Raw genomic sequence first — 25,307 nt, 5'->3', positions numbered from 1 at the left:
ACTACGCCTATGTTAAGTATGGGGTTACAATCGTCTTAGCACAACGCGTATCGTTAGCCTATGTAAAATATGGGGTTACGATCACCTTAGCACTACGCCTATGTAAAGTATGGGGTTACGATCGTCTTAGCACAACGCCTATCGTTAGCCTATGTAAAGTATGGGGTTACGATCGTCCTAGCACAACGCCTATCCTTAGCCTATGTAAAATATGGGGTTACGATCATCTAAGCACTACGCCTATGTTAAGTATGGGGTTACGATCGTCTTAGCACAACGCCTATCGTTAGCCTATGTAAAGTATGGGGTTACGATCGTCTTAGCACAACGCCTATCGTTAGCCTATGTTAAGTGTTGGGTTACGATCACCTTAGCACTACGCCTATGTAAAGTATGTGGTTACGATCACCTTAGCACAACGCCTATCGTAAACCTATGTAAAGTATGGGGTTACGATCATCTAAGCACTACGCCTACCGTTAGCCTATGTAAAGTATGGGGTTACGATCATCTAAGCACTACGCCTATGTAAAGTATGGTGTTACGATCACCTTACGTGAAACGTGAAACGGGTCTAGGTCATCAGGTAAGATGAAGATGGTGCACATCAGCCTCCCCAAGTGTGGGGATCCACATCTGGATGTTGCAGGGCTTCAGTGACCAGAGTATAAGACCTAGAGGATAGTTGTCGTTTCAGATAACATGTTTATCTCATCAAGTGACCTAACCGAGTGATAATGTTTTACTTTGCCTTGTCACGAGATGTAAAACATATGTTATTTGACACGAATAAACAAATGTTGGTGGTGGTAGTAAAAGTAGCAGAAGTAGCGGTAGTAGATAGAGAATAGAGAAGTAGAAGTAGTGGGAGTAGTGCTGTTATCATTACGTTCATTAGTAGTAGTAGTAGTAGTAGTAGTAGTGGTGGTAGTAGTAGTGGTAGTAGTAGTAGTGGTAGTAGTAGTAGTAGTAGTAGTAGTAGTAGTGGTGGTAGTGGTAGTAGTAGTAGTAGTAGTGGTAGTAGTAGTAGTAGTAGAAGTGGTAGTAGTAGTAGTGGTAGTAGTAGTAGTAGTAGTGGTTGTGGTAGTAGTAGTAGTAGTAGTAGTGGTAGTAGTAGTAGTAGTAGTAGTAGTAGTAGTAGTAGTAGTAGTAGTAGTAGTAGTAGTAGTAGTGGTAGTAGTAGTGGTAGTAGTAGTAGTAGTAGTAGTGGTAGTAGTAGTGGTAGTAGTAGTAGTGGTAGTAGTAGTGGTAGTAGTAGTAGTAGTAGTAGTGGTAGTAGTAGTGGTAGTAGTAGTGGTAGTAGTAGTAGTGGTAGTAGTAGTGGTAGTAGTAGTAGTAGTAGTAGTAGTAGTGGTAGTAGTAGTAGTAGTAGTAGTAGTAGTAGTAGTAGTAGTAGTAGTAGTAGTGGTAGTAGTAGTGGTAGTAGTAGTAGTAGTAGTGGTGGTAGTAGTAGTAGTAGTAGTAGTAGTAGTAGTAGTAGTAGTAGTGGTAGTAGTGGTAGTAGTAGTAGTAGTAGTGGTGGTAGTAGTAGTAGTAGTAGTAGTGGTGGTAGTAGTAGTAGTAGTAGTAGTAGTAGTAGTAGTAGTAGTAGTAGTAGTAGTAGTAGTGGTGGTAGTAGTAGTAGTAGTGGTAGTAGTAGTAGTAGTAGTAGTAGTAGTAGTAGTAGTAGTAGTAGTGGTAGTGGTAGTAGTAGTAGTAGTAGTAGTGGTAGTAGTAGTAGTAGAAGTAGTAGTAGTGGTGGTAGTAGTAGTAGTAGTGTATAACTGCGTGTCTTACCTCAGCGCTCCACTGAACATACAGGCGAGAAACAAGCCTGGTATTCCGGGTATCCGGCCCAGGACGTCCATCACAAACAGCGGCAGGAGCTGCGATACAAAGTTACCGTGAGGAAAAATTATTTTAATTATTTGGATTTCGATTTTTCCTCAAAGCCCTAGGATCGATGGCTGAAATAAAAAAACATTTCTAAAATGAAATTAACCTAATTTGACCCAAGATTTACCGAAGTAAACTTTGGTTGATCAATGTCAGCACATGTCAACTGATTGATGTCACACTTCGGATGACCAGAGTCACCTATGTTTAACATGCATTATATGGACAAAGTACAATGAAAGTTTTGTCCGGTAATAAAACACTAGTTTTCATTTATCATATTAATTTACAAGGCTATGATGCGTCTCCTCCTAACACTATAGTTTGCATTTAGCCGTTCTATGTCAGGCTCTGTCCCAACTTGTCCTTGATGAACCCAGGTTGCATCTAGACATCCCTGTTTGCCCGAAATGCGGTAACCTCAAAAGTAGTGTGATGGTTGTTGTCACCTGATCGCCGGCAGATATGAGTCCAAGGCTCAGCGGGTCACACTTGCTGTAGAAGCCGTAGATGACGATGCCGATCATTGCGGTGAGGTAGAGGATGATGGCGAGGCCAGGACAGTTGATCCAGTAGGCGCTGAAGAAGACCACATGACTTATCTATTGACGGTGCGTAAACACTGAAGAGCGCGCCCTCAACAAACAAGTCGATTGACAATGCGCCAGATTTCATTCATGAAGTAAATACTCATGGCGTTATATCTTTATATTTATCCCCGTCAACGGGTCAGTGTGCACTTGATTTCCATTCTCAGCTCCCTGGGGAGTATACAAGCCAAACTACCTTTGAGGTGTGAGAAGGTTAACAGTTACATTACCATCTCATCCTACCGGGTACCCATTCACTGCTGACTACTCATTGGGATAATTAGTTTTCAAAGAATGAAAATCAGTCTTCGGAAGATTACATATCAATATTGCTTCTACTGAACTGATTCTCCTACTCCAACTGAAATTGATCCCTATTTGAATTTGCTTAATCAGCAAATGGTACTCACCCTAGGGAAAAAATTATAATAGTGCATGGGTTGTTTTGGTGAAAACAGGCATTGAACCAGAGGTCACAAGCGACGGATTATCCAGAAGCATTAAGCCAAGGGAACATCTTCGGGGTCACACTAAGTTAAGTTTTGATAGACTTTCTTGTTTGTGCATGTCTATGACCTCTTTTGACCCTAGGGGAAGACAAGGACTCTCTGACCACACGGGGGAGACAAGGATTTTCTGACCACACGGTGGAGACAAGGACTTTCTGACCACACGGGGAGACAAGGACTCTCTGACCACACGGGGAGACAAGGACTCTCTGACCACACGGGGGAGACAAGGACTCTCTGACCACACGGGGAGACAAGGACTCTCTGTCCACACGGGGGAGACAAGGACTCTCTGACCACACGGGGGAGACAAGGATTTTCTGATCACACGGGGGAGACAAGGACTCTCTGACCACACGGGGAGACAAGGACTCTCTGACCACACGGGGAGACAAGGACTCTCTGACCACACGGGGAGACAAGAACTCTCTGACCACACGGGGGAGACAAGGACTCTCTGACCACACGGGGGAGACAAAAACTCTCTGACCACACGGGGAGACAAGGACACTCTGACCACACGGGGGAGACAAGGACTATCTGACCAAACGGGGGAGACAAGGACTCTCTGACCACACGGGGAGACAAGGACTATCTGACCAAACGGGGGAGACAAGGACTCTCTGACCACACGGGGGAGACAAGGACTCTCTGACCACACGGGGAGACAAGGACTCTCTGTCCACACGGGGGAGACAAGGACTCTCTGACCACACGGGGGAGACAAGGATTTTCTGATCACACGGGGGAGACAAGGACTCTCTGACCACACGGGGAGACAAGGACTCTCTGACCACACGGGGAGACAAGGACTCTCTGACCACACGGGGAGACAAGAACTCTCTGACCACACGGGGGAGACAAGGACTCTCTGACCACACGGGGGAGACAAAAACTCTCTGACCACACGGGGAGACAAGGACACTCTGACCACACGGGGGAGACAAGGACTATCTGACCAAACGGGGGAGACAAGGACTCTCTGACCACACGGGGAGACAAGGACTATCTGACCAAACGGGGGAGACAAGGACTCTCTGGCCACACGGGGAGACAAGGACTCTCTGACCACACGGGGAGACAAGGATTTTCTGACCACACGGGGGAGACAAGGACTCTCTGACCACACGGGGAGACAAGGACTCTCTGACCACACGGGGAGACAAGGACTATCTGACCAAACGGGGGAGACAAGGACTCTCTGACCACACGGGGAGACAAGGACTCTCTGACCACACAGGGAGAAAAGGACTCTCTGACCACACGGGGGAGACAAGGACTCTCTGACCAAACGGGGGAGACAAGGACTCTCTGACCACACGGGAGACAAGGACTATCTGACCAAACGGGGGAGACAAGGACTCTCTGACCACACGGGGAGACAAGGACTATCTGACCAAATGGGGGAGACAAGGACTCTCTGGCCACACGGGGAGACAAGGACTATCTGACCACACAGGGAGACAAGGACTCTCTGACCACACGGGGGAGACAAGGACTCTCTGGCCACACGGGGAGACAAGGACTCTCTGACCACACGGGGGAGACAAGGACTCTCTGACCAAACGGGGGAGACAAGGACTCTCTGACCACACGGGGAGACAAGGACTATCTGATCAAACGGGGGAGACAAGGACTCTCTGACCACACGGGGGAGACAAGGACTCTCTGACCACACGGGGAGACAAGGACTCTCTGACCACACGGGGAGACAAGGACTATCTGACCAAACGGGGGAGACAAGGACTCTCTTACCACACGGGGAGACAAGGACTCTCTGACCACACAGGGAGACAAGGACTCTCTGACCACACGGGGGAGACAAGGACTCTCTGGCCACACGGGGAGACAAGGACTCTCTGACCACACGGGGGAGACAAGGACTATCTGACCAAACGGGGGAGACAAGGACTCTCTGACCACACGGGGAGACAAGGACTATCTGACCAAACGGGGGAGACAAGGACTATCTGACCAAACGGGGGAGACAAGGACTCTCTGACCACACGGGGAGACAAGGACTCTCTGACCACACAGGGACACAAGGACTCTCTGGCCCCACGGGGAGACAAGGACTCTCTGACCACACGGGGAGACAAGGATTTTCTGACCACACGGGAAGACAAGGATTTTCTGACCACACGGGGGAGACAAGGATTTTCTGACCACACGGGGAGACAAGGACTCTCTGACCACACGGGGAGACAAGGACTTTCTGACCACACGGGGGAGACAAGGATTTTCTGACCACACGGGGAGACAAGGATTTTCTGACCACACGGGGAGACAAGAACTCTCTGACCACACGGGGAGAAAAGGACTCTCTGACCACACGGGGGAGACAAGGACTCTCTGACCACACGGGGGAGACAAGGACTCTCTGACCACACGGGGAGACAAGGATTTTCTGATCACACGGGGAGACAAGGATTTTCTGACCACACGGGGAGACAAGGACTCTCTGACCACACGGGGGAGACAAGGATTTTCTGACCACACGGGGAGACAAGAATTTTCTGACCACACGGGGAGACAAGGACTCTCTGACCACACGGGGGAGACAAGGACTCTCTGACCACACGGGGGAGACAAGGACTCTCTGACCACACGGGGAGACAAGGACTCTCTGACCACACGGGGGAGACAAGGATTTTCTGACCACACGGGGAGACAAGGATTTTCTGACCACACGGGGAGACAAGGACTCTCTGACCACACGGGGAGACAAGGACTCTCTGACCACTCAGGGAGACAAGGATTTTCTGGCCACACGGGGGAGACAAGGATTTTCTGACCACACGGGGAGACAAGGATTTTCTGACCACACGGGGAGACAAGGACTCTCTGACCACACGGGGGAGACAAGGACTTTCTGACCACATGGGGGAGACAAGGACTCTCTGACCAAACGGGGGAGACAAGGACTCTCTGACCACACGGGGAGACAAGGACTCTCTGACCACACGGGGGAGACAAGGACTCTCTGACCAAACGGGGGAGACAAGGACTCTCTGACCACACGGGGAGACAAGGACTCTCTGACCACACGGGGGAGACAAGGATTTTCTGGCCACACAGGGGAGACAAGGACTCTCTGACCACACGGGGAGACAAGGATTTTTTGACCACACGGGAAGACAAGGACTCTCTAACCACACGGGGAGACAAGGATTCTCTGACCACACGGGGGAGACAAGGACTCTCTGACCACACGGGGAGACAAGGATTTTCTGGCCACACGGGGGAGACAAGGATTTTCTGACCACACGGGGAGACAAGGATTTTCTGACCACACGGGGAGACAAGGACTCTCTGACCACACGGGGAGACAAGGACTGTCTGACCACAAGGGGAGACAAGGACTCTCTGACCACACGGGGAGACAAGGATTTTCTGACCACACGGGGAGACAAGGACTCTCTGACCACACGGGGAGACAAGGACTCTCTGACCACACGGGGAGACAAGGCAGTCTGACCACAAGGGGAGACAAGGACTTTCTGATCACAAGGGGAGACAAGGACTCTCTGACCACACGGGGAGACAAGGACTCTCTGATCACACGGGGGAGACAAGGACTCTCTGGCCACACGGGGGAGACAAGGACTCTCTGACCACACGGGGATACAAGGACTCTCTGACCACACGGGGAGACAAGGACTCTCTGACCACACGGGGAGTCAAGGACTCTCTGACCACACGGGGGAGACAAGGACTCTCTGACCACACGGGGGACAAGGACTCTCTGACCACACGGGGGAGACAAGGACTCTCTGGCCACACGGGGAGTCAAGGACTCTCTGACCACACGGGGAAACAAGGACTCTCTGACCACACGGGGGAGACAAGGGCTCTCTGACCACACGGGGGAGACAAGGACTTTCTGACCACACGGTGGAGACAAGGACTCTCTGACAACACGGGGAAGACAAGGACTGTCTGACCACACGGGGGAGACAAGGATTTTCTGATCACACGGGGAGACAAGGACTCTCTGACCACACGGGGGAGACAAGGGCTCTCTGACCACACGGGGGAGACAAGGACTTTCTGACCACACGGTGGAGACAAGGACTCTCTGACAACACGGGGAAGACAAGGACTGTCTGACCACACGGGGGAGACAAGGATTTTCTGATCACACGGGGAGACAAGGACTCTCTGACCACACGGGGGAGACAAGGACTCTCTGACCACACGGGGAGACAAGGACTCTCTGACCACACGGGGAGACAAGGACTCTCTGACCACACGGGGAGACAAGGACTCTCTGACCACACGGGGGAGACAAGGACTCTCCTCATTAAGCCGCCATTAGGCGTTGCATGCACATGACACAGGGGTGGGGTGCGTTCTTACAGCTGCGCCTTCTTGAGGGTGGGGCAGGCAACTGCTCTCTGCACCTGCGCCTGGTTCACGCCGTACACGAAGGTCCACAGGAAGGTGCCGCCGATGACCAAGGACCAAACGCTGTGCCGGACGGTGGGGTCAGGGCTGAACCTGGAGGTCAAAGGTTTCAACGCTGATCATTGAAAGAATTGGGTTGTATCATTTCTTGACACACCTAATTACCATGCTTTTGTTTGTTCTGTAGACGATGTGAGTACATCAGATAACTGTTCTAACTACGATGTACATCGTTGAATCTCACTTGCAAAGTTGACTTTTGAACATAATCATTTCAATCAAATGTAAACCAACAAAAAAAACAGAATATCAAAATTGTACATTAATTTCCACATTTCATTTTAGGGAGTCGACGGATCAAGTCTGGCCCAAGGGTAATATCAATTTAATCATACATATTATGTATACAGAATCTCGACTCTCCAGAAGGGGTCCTCCCATTTGTCAGACAATGGAAAAGACAGTTGAGTGACTTACAGCACATTGACGTTGATTTGGAAGTAAATATTACCATATATCCTCAACCATAAAAGTTGTTGCTTTATGCTGTCTGACAAATGGGGTGTCTGACAGATTGGAGATGGGCCCCAGAACAGTGCTCGACCGGAAGATGGGTTTTTCGGACTAACGGGATTTCACTGTACACCTGTTACCCGAGACACTTACTCTAGAAACTCTATCCTGGAGTTATTGTAGGCGATGTCCCACGCCCGCCGGAACCCGCCAATCTCTATGGAGCCCTGAATGAGCACTGCTAGAAGCCCCACAAGCATCATGAACGTCTGAAACGTGTCCGTCCACAGCACCGCCTTCATGCCACCCTACAGCCGACATGGATCACTTCATTTAACGTTATAGATCATAGTTGGGATTTTTTTCATTCTCTATGAAATATATATTTTTTAAATAATTTATAACTTGGTTCCATATCGACGCCATGCACTCTCAACTAAAGTCAGGGTATAGTTATATTATCCTCAAAACAGAATCTTATACCAACACTGTGTCTCAGTTTTGACTATTTAGCTACTTGCATGTCAACTACAGACGCAGATATGTCGGGGCCCCCGTACTTACAATGGAGGTGTAGAAGGTGCAGACAAGCCCCACAGCCCAGATAGAACCCCACAGATTGAAGTCTGTCACTGCAAATATATTCAAGAAAGAAATGTGTATTCCTGGAATACGTATCTGCGTTAAGGATTTGTGAGAGGGAAAAAAGAGTCCGTGTCCCTGGAATACGTGCCTGCGTTCAGGGAAAATCCGGTAAAGAGAATCTATACTGGGAATACGTACCCGCGTTCAGGGAAAATTAGGTAAAGAGAATGTATACTGGGAATACGTACCCGCGTTCAGGGAAAATTAGGTAAAGAGAATGTATACTGGGAATACGTACCCGCGTTCAGGGAAAATTAGGTAAAGAGAATGTATACAAGGAATACGTACCCGCGTTCAGGGAAAATCAGGTAAAGAGAATGTATACTGGGAATACGTACCCGCGTTCAAGGAAAACTAGGTAAAGAGAATGTATACTGGGAATACGTACCCGCGTTCAAGGAAAACTAGGTAAAGAGTATATATCCCAGGAATACGTATACCTGTGTTCAGAAAAAATGAGGCAAAGAGTATATATCCCGGTATACATACCTGCGTTCAGGCCAATGAGGTAAAGAGTATATATCCCAGTATACGTGCCTGTGTTCAGGGAAAATGAGGTGAAGAGAATGTATCCTGGGAAAACGTACCTGCATTCAGGGTAAAAAGAGGTAAAGAGTATATATCCTGGGAAAACGTACCTGCGTTCAGGGAAAAAGAGGTAAAGAGTATATATCTTGGGAATACGTACCTGCGTTCAGGGAAAGAGGTAAAGAGTATGTATCCTGGGAATACGTACCTGCATTCAGGGAAAAAGAGGTAAAGAGTATATATCCTGGGAATACGTACCTGCGTTCAGGGAAAGAGGTAAAGAGTATGTATCCTGGGAATACGTACCTGCATTCAGGGAAAAAGAGGTAAAGAGTATATATTCCGGTATACGTACCTGCATTCAGGGTAAAAGAGGTAAAGAGAATGTATCCCGGTATACGTACCTGCATTCAGGGGTAAAGAGGTAAAGAGAATGTATCCCGGTATACGTACCTGCGTTCAGGGTAATTGAGGTAAAGAGTATATATTCCGGTATACGTACCTGCATTCAGGGAAAAGAAGTAAAGAGTACATATCCTGGGAATACGTACCTGCGTTCAGGGAAATTGAGGTAAAGAGAATGTATCCCGGTATACGTACCTGCATTCAGGGAAAAGAAGTAAAGAGTATATATCCTGGGAATACGTACCTGCGTTCAGGGCCAGTGAGGGGGCGTAAAGTACGCAGGCCATGTAGATTGTCTGGAATAGTCGCAGATGAAATATTTATTAGCGAGTGTGCAATGAGATGGCGGATGGGTATATTTCATTTCATGTAGGGTTGGCTCATGGACCGCTACTCAAGGTAAATAAAACAGCCTTCAAAACGAAGATAACATATATAAACCTCGATCAACATAGATTGTGTTGAAAGAGTGTGGCATATTTTATGGCTGTTTTATGATTTGGTTTAAATATTTCTACTACACATACAGACGCCTGGTTTCTCCTCACACAGCATGTCCGTGTGTTGTTTGTGGTGATCTGAATGTCCTTGAAACATCCATCACTTACCATTTGTACAACGTACGTTAGGGCTCCAGCCAATCTGGCCGCTTGACCAAACCTGAATTCCAGATACTGAAAAAACAGGGAGAAATAGCATTTATCGAGTTATTGCGTAATAAAGTTATACGATTTCCAGTGACAAGTTCATCTTCGCAGTAATCGCAATGTAGACAGAAAATACTAAAGCAGGTTTAGGAATGTGTGCCAATGTTATAACTACAGAACTGTCGGGTCAAGTTATCACCATGAGGTAAGGCATCTTGAAAATCGGTTTTATGAAATATTTATTTCTTTTTCAAGCCATCATTCATGTAACTTCTTTCAGTGGCGTTTGGAAGTGGTTTGTCAAATATATCTTTTTTAAATACATGGGTTATTAACTAGGGCAAGTTATTATAGATAAACAACTTCATTGCAATTGAGGCGACGTTTCGGTGTGGATTTCAATGTTTTAGTGTGTACGGAGTTTACACGTTTACACTTTACGCGGGTTTTTACAGAGAGCACATCTGGTTTTACTTTTACAGCTCCATAAACGCAGAAAATATTAAAGTCAATTCCTAATTAAACGCCTCATATAATACGCTCACGAACGCACCGTGAAGACTTTAAATCTGAATCAACCACATTGCATCTAATATACTGTGTTGCCTCATGCCGGAGTTAGTGACATTCCAGTTAAATCACGGAGGCATACATATGATCGAATCTGGAATAGGGAATCCATTGACACAATGCAATAAATATCACGGATACGGAGACAAGAGTGAGTGAGATTAAACGCCGCTTTGAACAGTATACCAGTTATATCACGGCGTGTCTGCTTAATATGGGAGGAACGCCCGAAGTGAGGCAGGTCTCAGATGTTTACCACTTTGATGAAACCCAAGAGGACGGGTAAGTGATGAAAAAGGTATATGGCACGTTCTGCTCAGTTTAACTAATAAATATGTACCATGGCGAATAATAATTAGTAGCAACTTATTCCATCAAAAGGAAAATAACAAGCAGTATTTAAAAAAGCTATTTACACAGCAGCTGCCAATAATGTCCTCGTAAACACAAACCCGGATTTTATGTCCTGTGAGTCACACAGAAAACATGTACCGACCTGACACTCGGTATATGTCGGCCATGGTTTCAATGAATATATATCACTCGCACGACCGAGGATATTAACTTTCAGTCAGTCATTCTGAACAGGTATGACACCAGAGTCAATAATGATACATCCATATGATAGTCCGGTGTCTGATCCGTGAAGATCCGGGTTATACCAGGTCTTCAGTAACCCATGCTGGCCGTAAGAGGCGACTATGCTTGGCGTAAGAGGCGACTATGCTTGTCGTAAGAGGCGACTATGCTTGTCGTAAAAGGCGACTATGCTTGTCGTAAGAGGCGACTATGCTTGTCGTAAGAGGCGACTATGCTTGTCGTAAGAGGCGACTATGCTTGGCGTAAAAGGCGACTATGCTTGGCGTAAGAGGCGACTATGCTTGTCGTAAGAGGCGACTATGCTTGTCGTAAGAGGCGACTATGCTTGTCGTAAAAGGCGACTGTGCTTGTCGTAAGAGGCGACTATGCTTGGCGTAAAAGGCGACTATGCTTGGCGTAAAAGGCGACTATGCTTGGCGTAAGAGGCGACTAACGAGACCTGGTGGTCAGGCTTGCTGACTTGGTTGATGTATGTCACCGTATCTCATTTGCGTGGATCGATGTTCATGATGTCAATCACTGGATTGTCTGGTCCAGACTCGATTATTTACAGACCGCCGTCATATAGCTGGAATATTGCTGAGTGCGGCGTTAAACAACAAACAAACAAACACACTCCGTGAGATTATTATTTAGGGTTCTGGCGTAAAACTTTTCCCTCACCCACTTACTAACATCGGCCCATGTACAGCTAATGTATTTTTGCACATTAGCTGTATATGGGGCTGTGGCCTTCATACGAACAAAACACGTGACTTAACAAGAATAGTGGTAGCCCATTGAGATACCATGTCGCAGTTTAGCATGGATATACCACGCACTTGTATGTTATATAGGTCCGTTGATGTACTGACTCCAAGACGATCAGTCCTTGTTTTATCCACTTAATGCCGAGTGCCGGGCAACAACAAATAGCATATTTTAACGAAATAAAGGTGAGGTGAGGTGAAATTGGGTTTAACGTCGCGTCGAAGATTATTGCACTTATGTGTATGTACGTGTATGTGTGTGTGTGTGTGTGTGGCTGCTTGTACTAGTCCGGTCTAGCTCACTCAGATACCATGCCGCAGTTTAACATGAATACCCCACTCAGACACAGTATACTGACTCCGAGCCGACCAGTCCTTGTTTTAGCCCCTTAATGCCGAGCGCCAGACAGGGTAACAACAAGTACAATCTTTTAACGTCTTTTTGTATGACGCGGTCGGGGATCGAACCACGGACCTTCCGCTCTCCGGGCGGACGCTCTACCACTAGACCACGGAGGCGGTCACGAAATAAAGGAGAGCAGACTATGAGTGAGTGAGTGAGTGAGTATGGTTTTACGCCGCTTTTAGCAATATTCCAGCAATATCACGGCGGGGGACACCAGAAATGGGCTTCACACATTGTACCCATGTCGGGAATCGAACCCGGGTCCTTGGCGTGACGAGCGAACGCTTTAACCACTAGGCTACCCGACCGCCCCAGCAGACTATGAAATATGTTATTAACCCACAAGGTTTTCTCATCTTATGCATGAGAATTATAACCCGCTAGACTTGTCTATTTCTGTCATCTAGACTTGTTGTGATTAAACTGGATGTAGATATTCTGCAGTTATAGTGAAGGCCAAGTAGGGTTGGTGCTGAACTCTCGTGTTTCAGGGTTGCTCGGAAAAGTTGATACATCCATATTACGAATTAGAGCTGGTGAAACGTTTATGTCTGTCAGCTGTCCCTGTGCCTACATACATTTTGAGAAAAGCTTTATCTGAAACTGTCGTCGCGACGCGGTATCTGCTAGTGGGCTCAGACTGCAGGCATTGTTATGCTGTGTTTATGTGATAAGAATACATTGTGACCCCAATTAACTTCTGACATTAATCAGATAAACCTACTTCAGCCGGCTCGGGTCCGATGCACATACATGTATTTCATGAGGGCCGAAGAGAATTCTTATAATGAATTACCAGGCTCCATCATGCAGAAAGTAGCAAGTAAAAATCTAACAATCTGAAAGTATTCATTTCTTTTGTTTCTGGCGTGTTTTTCTTGTTATCACATTAATTAAAAGAATTGGAGGACCATTTCAGTTTCAACGATCACTCCGAATGTGCACAGAGCGTGACCTATATCTCAGCGTCTGCCCCAGTCTCCCCGTGACCGCACCCCCACGACATGCCTTCTAATGTTTCTTCCGGAAACGGGCATCTATATAAGTGCAATAATCTTGAGCGCGGCGTTAAACCCCATTTCACCTCACCTCACCGATGTTTTGGTTTAGTCTATTGGTTTTTTTAACGCCGCACTCTGCAATTTCCAAGTATTTGACAACGACCTGTAATCAATCGAATCTGGACCAGACAATCCAGTGATTGACATCATCAGCACCGACATACCCAATTGGGATAGATAAAATGCATCAAACAAATAAGCTAACGTGACCAATCGAGATTTTATTGCCGATATCTACAATTATCTGTATTTAAGATATCTTCAATTGTATTCAAGATACTTTCAATTCAATACAAGATATCTTCAATTCAATTAAAGATATCTTTAAAATAATTGAAGATATCAGTAATTCCGAAATAAACGTGAAAACGGCTTGCCATACGCGCATGTGTGTGTGCAGGTAATGTAGTAGTGTGTGTGTGTGTGTGTGTGTGTGTGTGTGTGTGTGTGTGTGTGTGTGTGTGTGTGTGTGTGTGTGTGTGTCTCTGTGTGTGTGTGTCTCTGTGTGTGTGTGTCTCTGTGTGTGTGTGTGTGTCTCTGTGTGTGTGTGTCTCTCTCTGTGTGTCTGTCTCTCTCTCTCTGTGTGTGTGTGTGTGTGTGTGTGTGTCTGTGTGTGTGTGCAGGTAATGTAGTATTGTGTGTGTTTTTATGGACTTTTAAGCTGTTGCAATAATAGACACGTGTGTATAAACATATTCACGAATTCTTTCCTTGGCAAAGTTAATCGACCATGCACGAAACATCCCATCCCCAACACTACACGGGCCTGTATGCACTACGCTGGTCCATCTAACTGATGCATTGACGTTGAAAACACCAACAGCCGGGGTTGTACTTATCACGTAGTTATATAATACCTCACGGCGCAACGTGGCCTTGACATTGCACCACACGCAATAGATTCACGTCGAGTTAAAGCGGGTTCTGTTAAAACAGCGATTAGAGATGAGGGTGTTGGTATTCTTCCATGTAGGAAGAGATTTACAGTTTCGGTTCGATTGTCAACGTCATTCAAAAGTGTCAAACCTAATTCCTGTTTCAATGGCAACTCTACTCGAGAATAATCCCGATAATGTATGTTGGAACCACTGTGGTTAACGATGTTACGTAGCCCGCGCGCTCGTATTTGTCTCGGATTTATTCATTCTTTGAACAAATACTCTGACAAACACCCAGATTACATTCAGTATTATGTTCAACAGCCCTGCTACATCAACGCTCAAGATTCCAAATTCTAGTCCAACCCAGCTATCAGCTGGATACCATGCACCAATAGTCTGAAATGTTTGTTCAAATGTGTTCGTGATAAACCATACACAGCTGGAACCTCTTGCCCAATGAGATATGGCCTTCTTAACACGCGGAGTTCATTTATATCGCGTATAATGTACGACAGACCCTAAATATAAAGGATAGTGTGCAGCAGATGTATTCCATGCGGAACGTGATATTTATTATCATTTGTACAAAGTAAATTAATATAGATAACTTGTGACAGTACAGGTCATAAAGGTACGACTGCACGAAATAAATGCTCGGCTTCAATAAAGAGACTGAAACCCTGTTATACCGTTCAAGTATTGCCACTTCACTGCGTATACACGGGTAGCAGAGTATGCCCTTATGCATTAAGGTTCGTCAGCACCTTATCTGTGTTCATGGGTTTCATCAGAGGTAAACGCCTAAGACCTGCATCACTTCGGTCTTTCCTCCCACATCAAGCTGACGCGCCGTGATATAACTGAAATACTGTTCAAATCGACGTTAAATCGAACTCGCTGGTTCACCGTGTTTTTTTCACATGAAACTGAAGGAAATACGCGTGTCTCCTGTAAGTTACTGACAATACAGTTATTGGTTACGTTCACAGGGTATTTGTTTCAAATGTTGACAGTCGTGCATATAATACTAAGTGAGCTATACCAATTAGAAAAGTTAAGCACGGCAGGCAATTATCTTTGAACATACAGTAAACTACGTTTATAACGAACACGCTTATAACGAACTGTTTTTTGGCTCCGTCCATTTTCTGTATATATGCTGTATATGTTCTTATAACGAACTACGGTTATTACGGACTAAATTTAGTGGTCCCTTTCAGTTCGTTATAACCGTAGTTTACTGTAAATATCCTCGTATAAGGCGTTTGTAACTGCAGGGTCTCATTCCACAGAGCGGCCAGGGCACTGCGATTACTTTCAGCCGTGTTGCAACCTAGCCCTGCGTTAATCGTTCATCTAATTTCGTTTCGTGAAAGAAGGTTCAGCGTGCAAAATGATTTCTAGAGATTTCATTATTTTGGTGGTTTCACATTTGATTTGTTTGTTTGTTTGCTGTTTAACACCGCACACAGCAATTTTCTAGCCATATGACAGCGGTCTGTAAATAATCGATTCTGAACCAGACAATCCAGTGAGTGACATCATGGGCATCGATCTACGCAAATGGGATACGATGACATGCATCAAGCAAGTCAGCAGGCCTGACCACCCGATCCCGTTAGTCACCGACAAACTAGCACAGTCGCCTTTTATGGCAAGCATGGGTTGCTGCAGACATATTCTTCCCCGGATCTTCACGGATGGTTTCACATTTAACGTTTGACTATTCACATGGCAAAGTGATGCAATAATTAACAACACTGGGGGATAAGAAGAAGAGTTATTGCTATGAGGCACCAACACAGGGGTCGTGAAGTAACTAATGAGTGAGTATGGTTTTACGCCGCTTTTTGCAATATTCCAGCAATGTCACGGCAGGGGACACCAGAAAGGGGCTTCAAATATTCTAGCCATGTCGGGAAACGAACCCGGGTCTTCGGCGCGTCGAGCGAACGCTTTAACCACTAGGCTACCCGTCCGCCTCGAAGTAACTTATGTCACGTGCTTATGTCATTGGGTGTTTGTAACAACTGGCATTCTCCTGTTGCGTATGTCGCTTGTTTTCCTTCCCCGATATTTAATCATTTAAATATTTAGAAGTAAGTGTCCTTATAATTTTTAAAATGTTAAGATCAATAAATGGTGAAATATTTATATCAATATGGTTGTAGTCATGTGTTGATTGAAACATAAGGTTTGCTCTACCCCATGTGTAGTCTTATAAAGTATATTTTCATGAACTCGATAGTTAAAGCACGAGGACGCTTGCGTTTGATAAAGTAGTGTCATCGCCTTTTATCTTTAGCGAAGCATCTTAGAATTTGGTATACATAATAAAATTGTTGCTTTGACGATATTTTATACAGGTACTGCTAACTTTCCAAGATGCGTTATGTTGATTTAACTTTTTTCTTTGCATATATGATAAAACAGATGGTTGCGAAGTACCAAAATAGTCGTTAGACATGCATCTTATCAACTACCAGTACTTGTACATAGTTCGCATTTCGAAAGCATGTGCGTCAGTCTATCACTACCATAGCGTCCCAATAACTGGTAGGCATATATCGGTACGCAAATACCTCAATTATCTATCATAAAACCTGTCTCGTGTTACCTCATAGGAACTTGTGATGCCAATTCTGTAAAAGATGGGGATGTAGATGTGAGCTGACAGAAAGACGGCAAAGAAGTAGGACAGGCCTATCCAGCAGTACATGGTGCCGTACTTGTACATCTCGGATGGGGTACCGAGGATGGTGATGGCGGACATGAAGCTGGCTAGCAGTGACAAGGCAACTGGCACAACGTGCATGTTCCCGCCAGCAAGGAGGAAGTCTTTCGTTGTATGTTTATTCCTGTCCTTGATGGCATAAAACAAACCGATACTTGCTGAAACCATCAATAATCCTCCGAACAACACATAGTCAATGGTACCGAATGTACTTTTCTCGCCAGTTTGATAGCTGTATTTTCTCTCCATGTCCATGTTGTATGTCTTCTGTAGGCAGTCAGTTATACACGCGGAATGCTTTAATGGACACTGTCCTTGTTTCAGTGTCAAGGGTCAAATGAGAACTTGTTGAGCGTGTTAAACCGCACAAGGGGTTCAAGGTCACTTGTCTTCAAACGCTGTGGTCAAGAGATTTCGCATGTATAATGAGTTCTCCTGGTGTGGCAGCGGTCAAATGGTCATCGTGGTCACTGGCGGCGTTTATATAAACTCCTGTGAAAGAAACACAAAGAACGTTGACCGTAACACACAATCACCGTCCGAAACTGAACCGTCAAGGCTTGTTAAGTGTAATTTACTCGCGGTTTTTATATAAGCTCGTGTGAAAGAAACACAAAGCACGATAATCATAACACACAATGCACGGTCTGAAAATGAATTGTCAAGGTTTGTCAAGTTAAATGTACTTTGTATAATCTGTCATGACCATTCGTTCGCACAATGGCTACATGTATGTACACCCACAGCTTCGCTTTCACCAGGCGTTTACAAAAAATTAACCACCTGCTTCGCTTAATACGTATCACTACTTGATTATGTTAAAACAACATTTTCAGATCGACACTCACTACACACAATGAATTTCGACCTAATCACTGAAACAATATGTTGGCATAAAAAGTCGGATTATGGAAATGTGGATTATGGAACGAAAGGTTTCCGTTCGTTAAGAGCTCTACTTGTCACACCAGTATGCATGATTAAACAGTGAGGTAGAAACAAGTGGATACTCACAGTGGTCCGTTAAAGTGTGCACGCCGCTTCGTGTTGCATATCCAATATATTCACAAGCACTCTGACAATTGTACATGCACGTGGTTCGTGCACCCCAATAAATAATGTCGCTTGTACACATGAACCTGATCCAGCGCTCTCCGTTCGTGACCTCATTTTTAGGGTTGTTTTGCTCCCCTGTCTAATTATAGACATACGTTCCAGTGACGGTTTCAGGGGAACACGCTGAGAACTGTCGGAGCCACTGGGCCCATGGTATCGAATTCACCACTTGATAGCATGCGGACAGCTGTTTGTATTAAATCACTTCATGTGCATGTTTTCGTCAATTTCATTTTAGTTAGCTCTTGTTATGTCGGCATCGCTTGTCTCGAATTGTTGGCTATAATTGTAGGTTTCCCCTCATCCCCCCTTCACGTGACATATTCACCACTTTTAAATTAGCTGCGAGTATATATTTGCTGAGTTCGCATCGGGTTCTTAAAAATAATCCATATTTTCCACACCATATTTGAGTAAGCACACATAAACATATCACCGCCCCATATTTACTCGGGGTCTGAGACAGCTGATGTGAGTATGCATTTACAGCCAATGATGATGGGAAGAGAGGAAGCTACAGTTTGCATACAGAAACCACTGGGCAATATATAAAGGCCATATCAAAGGGGTTTTTTATTTTATTTTTTTTATTTTACCAAAATTAGATGCAGCGGCCATTTGGAATTTTTCAAAGTTTACAGTTTATTTTGTTGCAGGTAGGGAATGTAGAACCATGTTATGTGAAACATATTATATGTTCTTAGCGTGGCTCTATTTTGGGGGGATTACAAGAGCCACAGTACATATACCCTGAAAGCACTCGACCTATCACCTCGCCGTCTATGTGTCTGTGGACACATGGGGGAGTGGGCACGACAGTTCTTAAGGAAACTATATGTCATTCAAAGTGTTGTCATTATAGCGCAGTAAACTACATGTCATTTGCAGTGATTGAACTATATGTCATTTATAGTGTTGTCATTATAACGCAGTACACTACATGTCATTTGCAGTGATTGAACTATATGTCATTTATAGTGTTGTCATTATAACGCAGTACACTACATGTCATTTGCAGTGATTGAACTATATGTCATTTATAGTGTTGTCATTATATCGCCGTAAACTATATGTCATTTATAGTGTCGTGAACTATATGTCAATCTAGCGCAGTAAACTACATGTCGTTTGCAGTGATTGAACTATATGTCATTTATAGTGTTGTCATTATATCGCCGTAAACTATATGTCATATATAGTGTCGTGAACTATATGTCAATCTAGCGCAGTAAACTACATGTCGTTTGCAGTGATTGAACTATATGTCATATATAGTGTCGTAAACTATATGTCAATCTAGCGCGGTAGACTACATGTCGTTTGCAGTGATTGAACTATATGTCATTTATAGTGTCGTAAACTATATGTCAATCTTGCGCAGTAAACTACATGTCGTTTGCAGTGATTGAACTTTATGTCATATATAGTGTTGTCATTATAACGCAGTAAACTGTATGTCATTTGCAGTGATTGAACTATATGTCATTTATAGTGTCGTAAACTATATGTCAATCTAGCGCAGTAAACTACATGTCATTTGCAGTGATTGAACTATATGTCATTTATAGTGTTGTCATTATAACGCAGTAAACTGTATGTCATTTGCAGTGATTGAACTATATGTCATTTATAGTGTCGTAAACTTTATTTCAATCTTGCGCAGTAAACTACATGTCATTTGCAGTGATTGAACTATATGTCATTTATAGTGTCGTCAACAATATGTCAATCTAGTGCAGTAAACTATGTGTCATTTGCAGTGATTGAACTATATGTCATTTATAGTGTCGTCAACAATATGTCAATCTAGCGCAGTAAACTACATGTCGTTTGCAGTGATTGAACTATATGTCATTTATAGTGTTGTCATTATATCGCCGTAAACTATATGTCATTTATAGTGTCGTGAACTATATGTCAATCTAGCGCGGTAAACTACATGTCGTTTGCAGTGATTGAACTATATGTCATTTATAGTGTTGTCAACAATATGTCAATCTTGCGCAGTACACTACATGCCATTTGCAGTGATTGAACTATATATCATTTATAGTGTTGTCATTATATCGCCGTAAACTATATGTCATTTATAGTGTCGTGAACTATATGTCAATCTAGCGCAGTAAACTACATGTCGTTTGCAGTGATTGAACTATATGTCATTTATAGTGTTGTCAACAATATGTCAATCTTGCGCAGTACACTACATGCCATTTGCAGTGATTGAACTATATATCATTTATAGTGTTGTCATTATATCGCCGTAAACTATATGTCATTTATAGTGTCGTGAACTATATGTCAATCTAGCGCAGTAAACTACATGTCGTTTGCAGTGATTGAACTATATGTCATATATAGTGTCGTAAACTATATGTCAATCTTGCGCAGTAAACTACATGTCGTTTGCAGTGATTGAACTATATGTCATATATAGTGTCGTGAACTATATGTCAATCTAGCGCGGTAGACTACATGTCGTTTGCAGTGATTGAACTATATGTCATTTATAGTGTTGTCAACAATATGTCAATCTTGCGCAGTACACTACATGCCATTTGCAGTGATTGAACTATATATCATTTATAGTGTTGTCATTATATCGCCGTAAACTATATGTCATTTATAGTGTCGTGAACTATATGTCAATCTAGCGCAGTAAACTACATGTCGTTTGCAGTGATTGAACTATATGTCATTTATAGTGTTGTCAACAATATGTCAATCTTGCGCAGTACACTACATGCCATTTGCAGTGATTGAACTATATATCATTTATAGTGTTGTCATTATATCGCCGTAAACTATATGTCATTTATAGTGTCGTGAACTATATGTCAATCTAGCGCAGTAAACTACATGTCGTTTGCAGTGATTGAACTATATGTCATATATAGTGTCGTAAACTATATGTCAATCTTGCGCAGTAAACTACATGTCGTTTGCAGTGATTGAACTATATGTCATATATAGTGTCGTGAACTATATGTCAATCTAGCGCGGTAGACTACATGTCGTTTGCAGTGATTGAACTATATGTCATTTATAGTGTCGTGAACTATATGTCAATCTAGCGCAGTAAACTACATGTCATTTGCGGTGATTGAACTGTATGTCATTTATAGTGTTGTGAACTATATGTCAATCTAGCGCAGTAAACTACATGCCATTTGTTTTGCTGTAAACTAATTAGACAAGAGCTACAAGGTAATGTCCTAAATCAGTGTTTCATAGGCTTTCGTGAGAATAGAAAGACCTGCCATAAATCACATCAAACACTGTTCAGAACATTGGGAATTACAATAGACATTTCTTATTTATTATCACTTATTTATACTATAACATAGCATATGCGGGGATTATATTAGAACGAAACCAACTTCGTTCATTCTGAAATTAATTCCGCACAAATACACTTACTCATATTTTCAACATGCCATCACTCACTGCGGATCAGTTCTTAACCCCTCAAATACATCCAAAGTTATTGGTCAATAAGTGAAAGGGGTTACTAGCCGCATCGTAAATATCCTTGTAAAATTATAATTGTGTTATGCGAGCCATATATATAAATATTATGTATTTTTATATATATTATTATATATATATATGATTTTACAATAAAATGTACACTAATATTTACCATACTTATCCTATCTCACATTATGCATTTCTTCCTTCTTCTTTCGATCCTGGAAACGTGCATGAACAAAGTATCCAGCTTCTAAAACAAATTCACCCGAACACGTACCAGCATCACCATGGTTACCACCCAAACATATGGGTCGGGCACTGTAATCCCGAGCATAACGACATACACGATACGATCACGTGATTGCCTCTGCCACATCATTCTCTTTCGCAGAGCTAACATGCTAGAGATGGGGGGGGGGGGGGGGGGAGATGTTCGGGAGGGCACATAGCGTGTGAGATAGGATAAGTATTATATCCATGTTGGGGGAAAAGGCACAGGCGTTGAGGCCTTCTGCTTGAGCATCGTGTTCCCAGAGTTGAGGATCTAGGATGAGAGAGACGAACCCGGATAGCTGAGTGTTGAACCGGTCAATGTCTGGGCATTGGTAAAGTTGGCAGATCTACCGGAAGTTCTACGAGTGGAGGCGCCGTTCTGGTGGGGACGGGTCTGTCTGAATGGAATAGGGAGTCGGCCATTACGTTGGAATTCCCGGGAATGTGTCTCGCCAGAAACTTAATGTTGAGGAAGTCAATTAGCCAGAAGAAGTCTATCGAGAGCCACAGGAGCGACATAGACTTGGCTGACCACATCTTGTTGATAAACCAGACGACCGAGATGTTGTCTGACTGGATCATGAGATGCGATGCACGAAAGAGCTCTGCCCAATGGGACGCCATCGGAATGACGGCTTTGAACTCGAGGTTGTTGACATGGAGTTGCTTGTCTCGGACAGACCAAAGCCCTGCCACCGTTTACGTACGCGTGTGCTTCCCAACCCACGATCCGTTTGTCGATAAAGAGATATAAGGTCGGGTCGAACGTCCGCAAAGAGATCCCGGCGCAAACATTCGATGTTACTAGCCATCAGTAAGATGTGGATGCAGATTGGTCAGCAGGGGGATTGGGAACTTGGAAATCATCGCTCCGGATGTAGGGAGGGAGGAAGCACTGAAGCGTCCGAAGGTGAAGTTGACACTTCATTGAGTGCTTGCGCCGATGTCAGAAGGCCAAGGAGCTGTTGCCACCGATGTAGGAGGAGCGGCTGTCTGAGTCCAAATGACACGATACGCTGTATGTTCAGCCACCAACTTGCCAGGGCAGGTTTCGAAGAGGGCCTCGATGAGCCACCCGAGTTGATGGACAAGCCTTTGCGTAAACTTGACACAGTGCCCAAGGACGTCTGGGTCTGTGTTGGCCTGAATGCAGTCGTCCATATATCACCCGAACACCATCCCTCGGATGTGTAGAAACTTCAAGAAGGACTTGGTAATGCAGTTAAAGGGCCACGGGACCGAATAAATTAATTTCAAATGGGAGCACGTTCCATTGGTAGTGGTGGCCTTGGAAAACAAACCTAATGGAATGGCGGTGCTCCCGTTGGATGAGAAATTGCAGGTGCGCATCCTGGACATTGGGACTGACTTTGAAATCAAGTGACGAAGGATTATACGGAGAAGCACGATAGACGTCATACGGAAATGTAACAGATCTTCTAGATACAATGCGATGAATGTCTTCATGTTGAAAATTAGGTGGAGCTTCAGGCATTCTCTCTACAGGATCAGAAAAATCGGCGAATAAAATCCTGGAGTCTCGGGGACTGGACCTAGACACTCTGTAGGGTGTTTTGCAAGCAACATATCTATACTCTACTCAAGCACAAGAAGCTGGAAGGCCGGATACAGAGAGCGAGGCGACATGGACGTCCTTGGTGGAGAAGAAGCAAGATGAGTGGATCTTCCAGGATGGCCCAATTCCCTACTTGTGAGTCTACAACAGACACAACTGGAGGTGAAAGGGTCCAGTCCTCCCGAAGCTGAAAGAAGTCACATGGAAGACGAGTTACCTGTCCTGGCAGACTCACCGATGGCCTTGGACAGAGAATGGTACGGTACGTCCGGAAGAGTATACGACCCATACTCTGAGTCAGGAGACAGGAAACACCAAAGTCCTTACAATGCCGATCTCCATATTGTCAATCTTGAGAGAGTCGATCACTGTCACGTGAATCCTATAAGCGACTATCCCGAGAGCGACCAGGAGACCCAGACCGACTTTACTGTGACAATCAATCCGAGGAGAGTGATCCTTAGGAGAGCGACCCTTAGAGCGACTTTTCCAGGAACAGCGTCTCTTGGAGGAAGCACAAGACCCATCCTTGATCCGTCAATCTTCATTAGAAGGTGAACGTGTTCTGTTAGTGGAAGGCCTAAGTCGAGGCATGTCCGTCAAAAGCAGCTTTTTTCCAAACTTTCAAGTCAGCTGGCGGTTCCGATATACACGTAGGGACGTCATCAGTCAAAAAGCTACCATGTAACCGGCTACCGAGAAGATGGGCATGGCGGAATCCGAAGCTGGTTTTACAGTAACAGAGGAGAGGACAACTTGAATTATTTCCTAAGCTTCTTGGCAGGCGATAGTAAAGGCTTGTCCGAGTCTCTTGACTTTGAGCGCCGGTAAATCTCCCTTCTGTTACACTCGTGTGTGAGGTGTTCTCATTCTGATCAGCTTTTTTGTAAACTACATATGCCACGGCAATCACAACAAAGTTTGTTACGTCGACATTTCCGACAGGCCGGGCGACCAGAACTGTCCTTGCCCATTATCCTCAGATTATTTATGTAATCTACATGGTGTTGCAGGAAATCTCGGGAAAAAAAGAACTAGATTCTCTCAAATCCCAGTGCAATCTTTCTTCACAGTCACCTCCATGAGAAAGAATCATGTGGCAGAGGCAATCACGTGATCGTATCGTGTTTGTCGCTATGAACGGGATTCATTAGTTTGGGTAGTAACCATGGTGATGCGGGGATGTGTTTTGATGAATTGTTTTTCAGAAGCTGGAAACTTTGTTCAAGATTGGTTCCACATAGGAACGAAAAAAGGAAGAAATGCAATAGTGTGCAATAGGATAAGATAAAAAAATTTCTCTTTATCACATGTGTAAAGCTTGAGATATCTTTTCGCTCGATGAAGTAACCTTAGAACCCGCGTATGAATGTTAGGTTGAATTAATTGCAGCCATGTTTGTCCGAAGAAGCACCTACCATACCATATTGTGCGAGCCAGTGCATGCCAATAATTATTGATCAAGCAGACATTGCATCAATGTATGTGGCTTAAGAGCAATAATCTAGCTAAGACTATATTCATGTCCAGTGATTGATATTGTGAGCCACGATCCACACCATCGGTGTACCATGTCTTGCAATCACACGATCCACACCATCGGTGTACCATGTCTTGCAATCACATGATCCACACCATCTGTGTACCATGTCTTGGAATCACACGATCCATACCATCGGTGTACCATGTCTTGCAATCACACAATCAACACCATTGGTGTACGATGTCTTGCAATCACACGATCCACA

At 44.4% G+C, this 25,307-nt stretch overlaps 1 protein-coding gene across 1 annotated transcript in view; it reads right to left on the bottom strand.

The window, feature by feature from the left end:
- LOC124133310 (sodium-coupled monocarboxylate transporter 1-like) overlaps nucleotides 1-18,487 on the bottom strand; it is a 35,114-nt gene extending 16,627 nt beyond the window's left edge. The window contains exons 1-9 of the mRNA XM_048400831.1: nucleotides 18,135-18,487; nucleotides 17,004-17,612; nucleotides 10,081-10,146; nucleotides 9,717-9,768; nucleotides 8,459-8,526; nucleotides 8,048-8,202; nucleotides 7,334-7,474; nucleotides 2,325-2,454; nucleotides 1,777-1,865 (exon numbers count right to left, since the gene is read on the bottom strand). Coding sequence (XP_048256788.1) covers nucleotides 1,777-1,865; nucleotides 2,325-2,454; nucleotides 7,334-7,474; nucleotides 8,048-8,202; nucleotides 8,459-8,526; nucleotides 9,717-9,768; nucleotides 10,081-10,146; nucleotides 17,004-17,375 — 1,073 coding nt within the window. The 5' untranslated portion in view covers nucleotides 17,376-17,612; nucleotides 18,135-18,487. The remainder of the gene's footprint in view (nucleotides 1-1,776; nucleotides 1,866-2,324; nucleotides 2,455-7,333; nucleotides 7,475-8,047; nucleotides 8,203-8,458; nucleotides 8,527-9,716; nucleotides 9,769-10,080; nucleotides 10,147-17,003; nucleotides 17,613-18,134) is intronic.
- Nucleotides 18,488-25,307: the final 6,820 nt, after the last annotated feature.

The sequence above is a fragment of the Haliotis rufescens genome, unplaced genomic scaffold (genome assembly GCF_023055435.1).
Source record: "Haliotis rufescens isolate VD_foot unplaced genomic scaffold, xgHalRufe1.0.p SCAF_20, whole genome shotgun sequence".
In the NCBI taxonomy this organism is placed as follows: domain Eukaryota; kingdom Metazoa; phylum Mollusca; class Gastropoda; order Lepetellida; family Haliotidae; genus Haliotis; species Haliotis rufescens.
Note: the sequence above shows the minus strand (reverse complement) of the source record. Positions and strands in the feature narration are given on the sequence as shown.